General features: G+C 40.0%; 1 protein-coding gene across 2 annotated transcripts in view; it reads right to left on the reverse strand.

The window, feature by feature from the left end:
- lmbr1l (limb development membrane protein 1-like) overlaps positions 1-14090 on the reverse strand; it is an 18007-nt gene continuing 3917 nt past the window's right edge. The window contains exons 1-17 of one of the 2 annotated variants that reach the window (XM_068597002.1): positions 13520-13745; positions 7636-7720; positions 5740-5773; positions 5313-5452; positions 4659-4762; positions 4450-4573; positions 4286-4354; positions 4137-4201; positions 3975-4047; positions 3797-3886; positions 3627-3703; positions 3449-3526; positions 3284-3357; positions 2978-3068; positions 2794-2860; positions 2250-2411; positions 1-1676 (exon numbers count right to left, since the gene is read on the reverse strand). In XM_068597002.1, the coding sequence (XP_068453103.1) occupies positions 1591-1676; positions 2250-2411; positions 2794-2860; positions 2978-3068; positions 3284-3357; positions 3449-3526; positions 3627-3703; positions 3797-3886; positions 3975-4047; positions 4137-4201; positions 4286-4354; positions 4450-4573; positions 4659-4762; positions 5313-5452; positions 5740-5773; positions 7636-7720; positions 13520-13582 (1482 nt within the window). In that variant the 5' untranslated portion in view covers positions 13583-13745 and the 3' untranslated portion in view covers positions 1-1590. Of the gene's footprint in view, positions 1677-2249; positions 2412-2793; positions 2861-2977; positions 3069-3283; positions 3358-3448; positions 3527-3626; positions 3704-3796; positions 3887-3974; positions 4048-4136; positions 4202-4285; positions 4355-4449; positions 4574-4658; positions 4763-5312; positions 5453-5739; positions 5774-7635; positions 7721-13519; positions 13746-14090 lie in introns of those variants that run through there. The other variant, XM_068597003.1, reaches the window with a different exon arrangement.

Here is a 14090-nt window from a genome sequence, read left to right on the forward strand (position 1 = left end):
TTTTAGAAAAAGATGATTTTATTGCTTTTTGCTCATAAAACAATGGTTGAAAAGTCTGATGAGAAAATCTCAAACATGAGCTTTTTAAAAAGTAAAACATACATACAATTTTTTTATCCTTGAGAACAACTCAAGATTTTTTGTCTCAACTGTATCACGTTCAACAGCGGTTAAAAATCCTAATAGTAAACATGTGAAGTATAGATCACAAAATCCCCATAAATACAGTCCATCATAAACTCTATGTTCCCAAAAAACAGAAAATTCCCAGAAATTTATGACACTTAGTAAACTTTAGAGTGCTCTATATAGATATAGAGCATAAAATAACTAAGGAGAGACTCATGACACAGATGCTAGAGTTGGGTTTGAGAGACACTGCCCCCTGCTGGTGAAACCAACAGCTATTAACCTGCTGATACAGCAGCAAAGACAAACTGTGACACAGGGTCACCAACACATTGTAAATGATGAGATCACAGAATTTATCAAAATATAAAAACTGATACCAGGAAGATTGCATGGCTTGATGGTCACATTTGCTTCTTGATACTATTCTAAGCTTCAAAGATGTTTGAGATGAGAAAAATACTTCACAGAATATCAAAAGAAACCATGCAGAACATTTAGAAATCATTTTATCAGGTTAAAAACTGTGCGTTTACTTATCAAATATTGCACTGTCCCACATAAATTCACAGTTTGATTGGTCAAAGGCAGAAGTTCCTCCTCGTGAGTGTCACATGGCTTTCAAAAGTTTGCACAAAGAGTAAAGCTTTCTTTTTAGAGTATTTGTAAATTAATGAGTCATCCCCAGACTTAGTAAACTTATTGTCATCAAAAAGTAGAAACCCTGCTTAATGGTGAATCACCACAAAAAAAAAGTTCTTAACTCTACTAAAACTGGATTTGTAAAAGTGCTCGAGCACTGAGATTATTACCTCACTCACAAATTCCCTGTGTAACCGATCCATAGATAGACAAGGTACTCTGTTTCCCATTTACTCCCAATTTCCTCTTATTAATTTACATAACACTGGAGCAGACTGGACCACCAAACACATTCCCAATCTTAAAATAGTGGTACAACCAAAGGGCACAGAAAGAAAGTGCACTCAAATCGACCTGCAGGAGGAAGAGGAAATTTCGTTGCAGTTGCAATGTCATATTTCAAAATAACTCTGCTGACTTTCACATGTGTCAACTGAACAACGGCTATCCCACTAGATCCTCTTTTCTTTTTCCTCCGGTTTGATGGGAGGATTGCTCACTCATGGTCCACTTAAATCCCTTTTCCCCTTGTTCCAGTTGTAACGATCACTCAGCTAACTAACCGCTTGCATACTTGTCCCTGCAGGCAAAAACGCACACAAAAATTGGACCCTGATGCATTGGTCGTTAAAGCTTCAAGCAAAGCTCCCACTGGACACGGTGCAGGCAGACTCGTCACCTTCTCCAGTGTCTTTGCACAGGGAGACATGAACCAAGTAGCAACTGGCAAAGTGTCTGAATAGCGAATGTCTTTAATCCAATAGGTGCACATTTGAAGTGGCTCAGTTTCTAAAGGTTAGGAGAGACGAGGAGGAAAAGTCACTGGATTTTTGACAGTCCACTGGCCAGGAGAAGTCTGAAGGGGACGGTGGAGCGTGACACTGTTAAAGGCAGTCTGTGGAGACCTGTATACAAAGTAAAACAAAAAAAAGGGACAATAACTTCACATACAATCACAAGGTGGAGCACTTAACTTGCAGACCTAAGGAAAATAGTGATCTAGATGAAACGAAAGTCTATTAATCACAGAACAAAAGTGAGTTGGGAGGCAATGGGAAAGTGCAGGAGAACTGCCATGGTGCAGAGATGCTATCAGTACTGTGAGGAAAGGGACTGTGTGTGTGTGTGTGTGTGTGTGTGTGTGTGTGTGTGTGTGTGTGTGTGTGTGTGTGTGTGTGTGTGTTCTGAGCTCTTGTTTGTGTTGGGTGGAGAGAGTGTGTGTGTGTGTGTGTGTGTTAGGAGGGGTCTAGGGCGGTGTGCCTGAAGGTCCCCAAGGAGACCTGACTCTGCTCATGTCCCTTTACACTTTCCTGAAATAATTGTGTTCTTTCTATCTGAGGAAGAGAGACAAACCCATAGGGAAATGGGGCCAAAGGTTGGAAAACGTATGACATGGCTACCCAAGTGCACTGGATTTTCAGTACAACAGAATCCCAAACACACATTGCTTCCAAAAATCGAAATGAATGTAGACTGACCAAAGGCACGCATGAGCTCTGTCTGTACAGCCCAGGTCACCGTCTTGATCAGGGAGGCGGAGGTCAGTCCAGCAAACAGCATGTTGTACAGGAAGACAATGTGGAAGTTCCCCAGCCAGTTATACCGACCAAAGTCTCCCAGTAGATCAAAGCGTGTGATCCCTAACAATGCAAAAGAAAAAGGTTTTAATTAACTGCTCAAGCCAGCCCTCACCTGCAGCTCCAGTATTAGTGGCAAATAGATGCCCTCTTGTGGGCATTACTAAAACTACAAGCCACTCTGTACTACATACTAAATGTGCACTATAATCATGCATGTGCTTGAAACCACTTGTAAATGTATAGTTCTCTCTTATACATCATATGCAGTTACTATACAACGCTATGCAACTTATAAAAAGAAAGAGCACTTTGAATGTTTTGTCTACTATTTCATTGTGAACGCACACTCAAAATCTGCTCAGAATCAGAATAAAGTATGGAGCTAGGAGCTGAGTGCAGTCTTTGATAAATATTGCATTTGCCATCCATGCCATGTCCTTACCAAGTGTGCGTGAAAACACTGGCAGTGCTGAGCTTAGAATAAGCAGTGAAACACAGTTTGCAATTATCTGAAAAGAACAGAAATGTAGTACTTTTCAATAGATCATACAGAGTTATAAACAGAAGATCACAAATTACTGGTTATTTATCACTGCAAGATAAGATTCATGTAAAAGGTTGTATACCTGTGTGAGGTTGGTGTCCTGTGCACGAGGCAGGAGGCCAGTGAAGAGAGGAGAACTATAGAAACCTACCACAGAGGACACCATCAGATAGCTGAAATCAATGTTAAGGGCAACACTATAAGACTAATGTACTTGGAGATTAACAGTGAATTATTAATGCTTTATAAATGTATGGATGTAACAGCATGACTCAACACAAAACCCTTAGGTCTGTAAGAGGCCAAGTCGGAGCCCAATGGACAGGACAAGGCAAGTTAACTGTGTGCACATACAGACACTTGCAGGTGAATGGTATAAAAAGGATACAGGATAAGGATGACTTGAACTGCAGCGCCTAGTGAGCCAAACATGGAGAAGGAGGCCATCCCAAGGTGAGGGTCCTAAAACCCACAAAAATAACAATCAACAGTGTACACAGATGACTGGCAGTGGCACGCCAAGCATGAAATGTGCACCAGCTTAAATCCTCACCTCCATTCCTCGGGGCATAGCCGTGTCATCCAGGAGCAATTCCAACACATTGAAACAGACCATCAGAACACACATCACCTGAAGAGACATGAACAGTAATTATGCTGCAATTAAAACCACCACCTACGTTAGTAAATGATGTAAAACAACCTGTGAGAATAAATCAATAAGCATGTACCGTCAGTGCGAGGAGCCCAAGCATGGCCAGTGGATAGCCCAAATTTCGCTGCCAGGGGGACGCTTTCCTCCGCAGTTCTATGAGGAAATCAGGATCAATAATAAATGAGTACAAGAACAAAATCATTATACGATGTAACTCCTATGCAAAAGCCAGGTAATCAACCTTACCCAGGGCAATGCGCTTGCTCTGTACTGTCAGGTACTCTTTTTTCATAGCCTCCATGTTTAGCTTGACCCAGCATGATGTCGTACTGCCACCTTAATGTCAGACCACAACACATGATAGACAGTCAGTCAGTCAGCTTTAGACAATGGAAAAGGACTGGGATCGTGGTGGCACACTCACGTTTCAGTTTCCTGGAGAGAGAGTCTTCCTCAAATGTGGTGCAGCTCAAAGTATCTTCTATATCTTCCAACAGCTGAGGGGGGACAAGAAAAATCTGTCAATTTAGTTCACAGGCTCAAGACAACTGTGGTGGTAAGTGTAGTCACTGGGTCTGTGACTCACCCGCGGTTTGACTAAAAGGCTGCCAGTTACACTGAACATCCGGGACAATCCAAAGGGAGTGCACACTGTGGAGGGAAACACAGACGGTGATCAGCAAGTGTCATATGCTTAATGAGCTGCTCAGGTAATTGTGAATGAGATATGCTTACGCAAAAGCAGCAACACTCCAAACAGGGAGATGCCCGAGTACAGATAAGGAAGGTAATACTCCCATAGGTCTTTAATTCAGGGAAGAATAAAAGCAACCATATTAAACAATTTGTAAGAACCAATTGTTGCGGAGGGATCTTCAAGTGTAATGCATGTGACTCACCATAGAGGCTTTTCCTAGCTACGTTGTCGTGGAGGAGGGCTGATGCAACCCAAACAATGCCCAGCACAAGTAGAGCCAGCAGCAGCAGCAGCACAACTGCTTCATAGACTCGTGCCATAACCCCCTACACAAACATGACACACTGTGTTAAGCTGTCAATTTACATTCTTAATTACATGGCATGTTTGAGGGAATGTCAAAACTGGTACCTTTCTGGATCCTGCAAATCCTTCAGACTCAGTGAAGAAGTAGGCAAAGGGCATGAGAAAGACCAGAGACAAATTGGAGAAAAGAAAAACTAGGTTCCACAATCCTGACGAGAGGAAGAGAGATGTTCAGAATGTTAGTGTTTTGTGTTAATGTTCATTAGGGATAAAATAGCAGCGAAGCATTTTGGCAGTCCCACTGTGAGATATAGTCCCACCAAGCTGTGTAGCACCACAAGACTGCCAACCCAGTCACATGTGCTAATAAGCAAGAACGTGCAACAAATAAAAAGTTTTTTTTTAAAAAGACGTGATATAATAGGAACGATTCCTGCATGAAACAACAATACAGGCCTGGTTTACTTTTGGGCGTCACAACCTATTACTTTACATCTCAATTGCTCAATTTAAAAAAATGCATTGTAGTTGGTTTGGAGTTGGAAAGCCAAACCGAGCGAAAGCAAAAGTTGGAACATGGCTCTGCACACAGCCACTCTGTCCATAGCAATTATCCATTTGGACTCAGGCCTGTAGTGAATTGATTTGGAGGTAGCCACCAGTGACCCAGTTATAGACCAAGTAAGGCCTTCTGCCGTTTGACATGTAGTGATCATCAACGGTTTGGTGTTGTCAACTTATAAAAGCATTAAGATGTACCGTGGATAAGGGATCCATTAAGCCACTGCATGTAGTAGCTCTGTGGGAAGGTGAGCAGCACTTCATTGGACAGAATGGAGATGGGGAGAAGGAGCACAGCACACACTGCAACAGACAGGGTGAACGTACACAACCACAGCCTGGGAGAAGGAAATAAACAGTAAACATAAAATAGTGAAGTCACACGGCCTCATACTAACACCATAGTTTAGGTGTCGAGAACTGAGTGGTAATACAGCGCCAGCGTGTAGGAACAAAGGGCAAAGTGACACTGAAGTGCCCTCATCCCAATCACATAAACACACACACGGGGCAATCAATCTACAACTAAATAGCCTCAGGCCACTACATGTCATGCTGTCAAAGGTATCTGCTCAAAGGGAGCAAGTGAGAGTAGATTGTTGTGAATCTGTAAATAATTACTTACGCAATCTTGTTGACGGTGGCATCTTCAATATCATCTGAAAAAGTAGATAAATAAGTAGGTTTTAATCTGTGACAAGTGATTCAGACAATTTGTTTTTACATCTATATTTTGACAAGGATAAGTTGCCAATGAGTAGTCATCTCATTTGCAATAACTTTGTAACAGACGAAGGCTTAAATGCGGGTTAATCCAAAACATTAAAGATACAATATTATTACAAGTCTGAGCAGTGCGTGTGTGCTGTATATACAAAAATATATAGGGGGATATATAGGGGAAAGGTGTAATAGTGACAAGTCTCACTGGCCTCAGAGTTGGGAGTGATTGGGGGACGAACATGTTGGGAACATTCTGTTCAAGAAAGACGAGCACTTGAGTAAAGACTGAATTACATATGTAGGAAACTGCAAAGAGCAAAGTTTTTAGGGGTGTGAAAGGGACCCATCTGTACATGCAAGCTTATTTCCAAAACCCTCCCTAAAATCCCCCTGTATCCCTCCTGTAAACTTGCATGCAACATGCTTTATCTTTAAACCATACTTTCCCAAGTTGTTTTGTGCAACATAGTACATGGTAGTCTATTTTCTCCTTATGCAAACTTTTTTCTAATAATGAGGAGCGAAACCAGTTCTTGACTCCCTCAAGTCAAAAACAACTCTGTAGAGAGTATTGCACAATCTGCATTGAGCTCCAGGGCACAACTGCTCTGCTGTTGTTTATGATGAACTGACAACATTTACAACGCTGGGTTAGTACAAAGCAGGTCTTGCCTCTCAGATTAAAAAGAAAGAGATGGCCATTTCACAGGTTTCAACCCAACCCAGCCACAGCAGAGTAGAGACCTGGCTAGTTGGATTTCCTACATGTGCTTTCAATAGTAGCAAGTTATTTAATTCATTATGCAACTGCCAATGCAGTCACGTTGCAGAACTTTAAAGAGCTTCTTAGTTTAAACATTAAACAACTTATTTCAAATTTAAGTGAATGAGATTTCTTGCACTTCGGCAAATACTTGTCAGCTACAAAGATGTTAAATATGAACATTAACAAATCAATGACGAATTAAGAAAGTTTCATGATGATGTTGTACAGTTTAAGATTACTGAAAAAAGATCTCCTTTGATATGTTTTTGTCCAAGTAGAGGGGGCCTCAAAAGCAGAACCATGTATTTATTGTAGCCACATTCTTCACTGCCCTCCCTCCATCCTGTTCCCCAAGGTTACCGCCTGAAGCAGTGGTTATAGGTTACATAAAAACACACCTTCTGCACCTCTGGACTGCTCCAGCCAAAGTTCAGAGCCTGGGTTGAAATGTGCAATCCTGAAAGTGTTTCAACTTAAGCTACTATATATGCACATACATGCACAGCAAACAGCTAATATTCACATCTAAAGATAGCTATGCATAAGAAAAGATGTTCTTTCTGACACAAATGTACGAACAATGTTTGGGATTTTGTTGCATTTGGTTATGAGGTTGCATCCAACTCGACACCCGTCCGCTCAATCCTTTCCAAGTATGTTAGAGAGCTAGATTGGCCTTCAGGTAATGTAAAAACAATACAGATGGTGTTTTGTTCTTAGTTTCAGGTGATTACACACTAATGAAAACATAGTTATAAATATTATATTCCATTTCTGCCAGTAAAGCCCACTAAGAATCCTTTAGAAACATGTTGAGTGAGGTTTGTAAAATACAAAAATATTAATTGTATTGCTCGTCTGAGATTCAGCTAAATTTAAGATTAATCTTCAGGTAAGGTTAAAATGAGTCTGTTTCCTCTTACATCCATGTACCCTTCACAAAATATAACTCAGAGACTATTTACTTAAAACAGAAATGTAGTGTTTGATACACCTGTTAAAATCTAGGGCAACAGTTATTATAAAACTCACCTGTGACAAACTCTGCAGTCTTCTTGAAATGGGTAAGTATGAGGTAGGACACCATGTAGAGGCATGTAAACAGGAGCACACAGATCTGCAGAGGAGACAGACCATGAAAAAGAAAGTGTTATTTGTTTCACTTGTTTACACAGCTAATTGCATAAACGAAGTGCAGCCTTATAAACAAGCTGTCGTGCTCTGTCCAATACTATTGATGAGCCACATATTTATTTAGGTTGGCTCATCTCCGATTTAGTAAATTCTGATAGGTCTCAAAAGCGGGGGTGGATACATAGCAAAGATACCAAAAACATCCGGAAGAAATGGAGACGGCACAGGGAGCGCAGAAGAGATGGCAAGCATACAATCACTGCTGCAACAGATTTGTTCCTCATAGAATATTCTGTTTTGTGTGGAGAAATAGCAAGAAATAAAACAGATGCAAAAAGCCAAAAACAGTCACCATTCAGCCAAGGTCAAGAGGGACAGATGGAGAGTGAAGATTACCGCTCTATTTCAACAAAGAGCAAACTGGGTGAACTCGGATGGATTAAGGGTAGAAAAAGAAAAAGGGTTAATACCAGTGACACACAGCCCACACAGTACTTATAAAAATCATTTTCTGACATTACACTAAATCTACCACCAAATTCAGGCTAAACCTAAATTCACTCAGCAATCAGCTGTCTGGCAAAGCTCTCAACATTCCACCTCAAAGACTTAAGTAAATTGCTTGTATGATCAACACACAAAACACGAGAACAGTTCCAAAAACACAACAAAAATCTATCTCTGCATCGGTAAGATTACCTCTGGTTCTACACTTCATGCAGTGGACAGACCGTGAACACAGCGTCATCGTTCAGACAAACAAACTCAACAAAAACTTAAATATTTATCAGGATAAAACAAAAATGCCTTTGTCACAGCAACCAAATTGACAGACACATCCCAAACACATCTGTGCTCTATGTGGTACAATAATGAGTATCCAATAAAAACTGAGTGATTAGAGGGTGCATTCACTCCTCTGTGCCATTGAATATTGGGTGATTGGAAGAATACCAAACAAGACTAAAACTTAATGATCATGCGTGCTGTACCACAGGTCTGTAGTGATCATTTCAAAACCATAAAACAAAGTTGTTCTATGGTTACAATTTTGAGAAACAACTTTACTATTCTATCATCACCCCTACTGGACAATGAATGGGCCTAGTTGTCAAAATCCAAATGGTTTATTCTTTCTCTGCAGCGAACATTGTAGGATCTACTGTGGCTCAGCTGCTAGAATACCATCTTGGCTCAGCTGCTCGAATACCATGTTAGCATTAGTCATTAAAGTCCAGCTGAGGCTGACTGAATTCCTGTCAACCTCAGCTGCACTAAATGTCATGTTAAACCATTCAACGTCGGAGATGCAGAGCACCGATGAATGAATTGATGTTGCCAGATCACAAAACATGTCCACATGGCAGCTGAGAGGGAGCACAGCAAGGTAGCAGGAAGCTTTCCCCTGCGGTAACAACAGCACCAAACAGAGAGAGAGGCCCTCTGGAGAATGACAGACATCTGACAACATTACAACCGTAACAGGTGTGAAACCAGTTTCTTAAATGCATGTAAACATAACAAGTTCCTTAATGAGCAAAAAGCCTAAAAATTCATCATTCAATTTTTTCATTTCTTTTAGTATGTCGAAACTATTCATGGGGGACAAGGTGCATTTAAAATCAGTGTTTCTATTGTTCTAAATGCATAACAAAAGGATATTTTTGAAATTAATTATTGAGACATATGGTCGGCTACAATAACAAATGGAGTTGGGGTAGGGGCATACAGCCCCCTTCCCCTGTATGGCTCCAGGAAGTGCCAGACATTGACCCAATTCAGAATGTAAACAAAAATTCATATGCATATGGCTAGAAAACAATTATATTTCACACAAACATCAAAATGTCATCTGATGAGAACTGCAGTACTATACTGTAAGTGGGAACGATCATCAGAAACATATACCAGCTACATCACACAAACAACAATGGACTGTACATAACTCATCAGCTCAGTCTGCAAAATTGTTCAATTATGCAGTCTAATTTGCCATGGTTAATCCAACAAAAGGAAAAGCAGGAAACAAAGGATGCATTTGGGGTGAAAAATAGGTGCAGGGGTGGAATAGCACTTATAACACCATGCTGATCGGCAATGTTGAGAGCTGGCAACGCATAGCAGGCCACTGAGAATAGAGTTTGAAAAGATCTTTGTGCTGAACACAAAGCCCCTGGGCTCAGAGGTCACTCAGAGAATTTTAAGATTCACAGAGTAACCTAAACATCTTTGTGCAGACTCAAGCTAAAAACATTGAAGCTCAAATATGTTCACGTCACATCTTCTTTTAGATTCTCTAATAATAAAAAAACGAAACAAAAAAAAAAACAAGAAGTTGGCATTGGCACAGAACATCCTTGCAAAATGTCAAGTGGACTCTCGAGTGTGTTATTTCAGGGGCACCCAGCCTCTTGTCCAGTTTCAAGCAAAGCATGACGGCATTTGTTTAAGTAAGAGGATAGATTAGGAAAGACCTATTCAAGATGTATTAAACATCCAGAAATAACTTGAAATGTTTCACAGGAAAAGCCTTCCTAATCCAAAAGGTGGGCAGCTTGTAGTGTCAAGTGTTTGGATCATTTTACTGGAATGTGTCAAACAACATTTGATATCTTCATTTCAGAGAAGTAACAACTGAAATTCCAGTTTGGCAAGTGTCTCCATGAAAATATTAAATCAACATTGACAGTGTGTCATTTTCCAACAACAAAACCATTATACAGCTTCCTTAAAAGCTAAACTGACACAAAAGTAAGATGCAGATTTGATCATTAATCTCCCTCAAAAGGTCCAACAGAAAGGGATTTCTAAGTAAGACATTTGTATGATTTGATTTGTATTGGGCAATATATGTTCTGATTACTCTTGACCATGTCTTTTAAATATAACATGGTACTTTTCTCATGGTGACTTTGATATTTTATGCGTTCTGATGCTGGGTGTCACGTGTTCATACTTATCGTACCCTTTTATTCTGCTGATCATTGATCCTTCCTCAAAGTTTCTAGGCTCAGGGTGTGGGCATTGGGTGTGTACTCACGTCTCAAATGTTTAAGATAAGATAATACTTTATTAGTCCCACAGCAGGACATTTACAAAAGCATCTTACAATCGACAATGTCTTCAATCTATACCTGTTACTCTTTCCAGAGACTCTGATCCAAGACGATCTACAAAACTGCATTAGCTCAAGTGAAAATGGACATTTGGCCTCAATAACATGTTTGCTGCATGTTTACTTGTTATGGTTTCTTCCAAATAAAAAAAGGCATAATCAATATCATCTCAAAAGTCTTTTACCATTTGTGCAAACATACAGAAGACTTGAAATTGTGTTTCTCTTTTGTTTGACATAAAGTGAATGTAATGTGATGAAGTATTCATAATTTAGAAAGAATTACTGTCTGCCACCAACTAGTGATACTTTGAAGCTTCCGACTAAAATTTGTATAAAGTCAACACTTCATATAGTTACTGCTTTTTTCATGCCGTTCAAGCACAACATTTTAACATGCGTCTGTGCTCCAACAATATATCACACGGAGCACTAGCATTACGTAAATGAGTCTGCCTTCTCAGCACAGAGATTACTGCAGGGATACATCACAAATGTGTTATATAGGTCACATTGGTCTAAGATTATGATAATTAATCAATTACACACCATTTCAATATCCAAATGTTTTGTTAAGTTTGCATTTGAAATCTCATCCGATTAGTTTCTGGAAGCTTGGACATAAGAGAAGAGCGTTTGCAGACTGTAGGTTTTAGATTAGTACTCAAAGATATCTTTTGAAAGGAGATTAGATTTGTATTAGAGCTAAAAATATATTTTAAAAATGCATCTTTTGCAGGCAATTTTACACAATCTGTTTTATTAATCTTATAAGTTGAAGCGTTTTCTACTTTTTGATGTACACAAATTAGATTAGATTTTATTTACCACCCCACATCTCTCTGTCGGATGCTTTGCTATGCGAAATACTACCACTGTATACTACTACCACATGCTCTCTTCAAAATTAGTTGAACAATAATAAGCTCGGCCTAAAGCCATTAATAACAAAAGATGCAGAGGCAGCTGATAGGCCTGACAGGGAGCACTGAGCAGAGATGGTAAGCTGGAGGCCAGCCAGTGGCTTAAGAAGGCTGTGTAGACAAATAGCATTAGGTCTTGAGGTGAAAGGGACAATGACAAAACAAGGTCACAAGAACACATATGAGCACTTATTGTTGCTTGTTGAAATTAAGTCTACACAATTGAAAATATGTCTGCTACTAATTTTCATGCGTTCGTCTAGACTATTTTCAATACAGAATATTGAATATTTTCAAAAATCACAAATTTGTCTCAGAGGGCATTACAATCTGTACACATACGACAACCCTGTCCCAGGACCTCACATCGGGAAAAATACAACAAAAAAATCAAAATCAGAAAAAAAACTCCCTCTACAAATACCTTTCACAGGGAAAAAAGGAAGACACCTTCAGGAGCAGAGGAGGATCCCACTCCCCAAATGGACAGAAGCAATAGATATCATGGGTACAGAATGTACAATGCAACAGAGTTACAGCACATTCAATGATTATTAATATAATGAGTAGTGGGCATGGACCACAATCCAGTTAACCACGATCCACGACCAGAGGATCTAATCAATTTCTGCCCGTGATGCTATGTAGTCACTGCTAACTTACATTTAAAAATACCACTTGAATTGGAGAATATAACCTTAAAAAAAAATATCTTAAAAATTGAGTCAGATTTTTTTGCTTTGGATGTTTTTACACTTTAAAGCGATTTCACAGCCAAAACTGACTACCACAGCAGGAAACGCACAGGTGTAACTAATGACACTAACGAATGATGGCTCAGTCCCATTAACTGCCCAATACAATATTAGAGCCCTGAAACAGGGACACCTAAATACAATGCAGTCATTATTGAGGTTATTGGTTACACCTTTTATTTTTCTGCCATGAAATTGAAATGGTATTCTCTGAAAAAGATCTTTTGGCTTCACTTGTAGTTGCTGTTGTAATGACTTAACCTCCCAAAGGATCAATCATTTTTACATAACATAATTCTGTTGGAAAAGTACCCCCTTTTACTGGCCTAATCTACAGCAGCTCTTTTTTTTTTTTTCAAAAGGCACAGGAATACATTTAGCTTTTATTTATCTATTTGCAGCAGAGCAAAACCAGGACAAATTGACAAGTCAACCACGGACTTGAACAGTTGTTTGTATTTGCAACACTGCATTAGCAGTAATACCAATATCACGAAATAAACTGCCAATGCGATCTTACTGTACTTGTGGGGAGTTAAAGGTCATTAACCATGTGCCTTGCTGTAACTACAATGTTGATCTGACTGAAGTTCAACAGGGTGTTGCACAAAACTGAGTCAGCCACTGGCAATAACCAGTACAGTTTACAGCAAAGTCCAACTGATGGCAAACAGATACAAATTTGAAAAGCGGTGGTTAAAAACTCTAAAGAAAGAGCTACAGGATACAAGTATGCTTTTTGATGGCACACGAAACCCTCAAGCTGCCTACTGACCAGCTTCCTCCGTGTACATGTAACGTTGCAGAAGTTCAGCTGAAAACCCCGTACAAACATAAATGACCTGAAAAGCAGGTTGAATTCATTTGTGTATGTTATTTTTCCCAGTTGCTGAAATGTGAGACTTAAACAAATAAAGAAACGACGTGGCTCTGCAGGAGTCTGGTCGCATTGTCCTCCTCATATGCATATTAACCGACGGGTTACTTACTATGGTCTCCCGGACGCGGTTGTGGAAAAGTTGCTCTCGAACCGACACGTCGTCCGTTTCCATTCTCCGACACCATAACAGTAAGCTCAGGCTCAAGAGCGCTGGCGTGACTGGTTAAAAAGTTAAAACATGGTACATCTTGTTAGTAGAGCCAGGGATGTGTGGCTGTGTAACCCAGTGGCATTTAAATAGCTGAGCTAGCCTGGTGCTAGCGAGGAGTCTGTAATAAAAGACGAACAGGGAAGGGTCCTCTGGGGGCGGGGCCAACCGAACACAAACAGAGGGGCGGGGCCCCAAAATCCCTACAGGTAGCTGCAGGTAGCTGTCAATCACCAATAATTTGCTAATAAATTCTCCAGCGTCATCATCACATTGTTCATATGTTACTCATATCCAAAGGTGTGTGCACATAGTTACCATAATAGAGATGCCGATCAAACATAACAATGTTTATGTATTTCCCTGCATGTTCTCTTTGTTGGCCTAGAAGTGCCTGATAGAGAATCAATGAATTGATACTGAAATATATTCTGCCTATGTACAGTACAGTAAGCACAGACCTGCTGTAGGC

This window comes from Clinocottus analis, unplaced genomic scaffold (assembly GCF_023055335.1).
Source record: "Clinocottus analis isolate CAN_PGR_092001 unplaced genomic scaffold, fCliAna1.0.p SCAF_4, whole genome shotgun sequence".
Lineage (NCBI taxonomy): Eukaryota > Metazoa > Chordata > Actinopteri > Perciformes > Cottidae > Clinocottus > Clinocottus analis.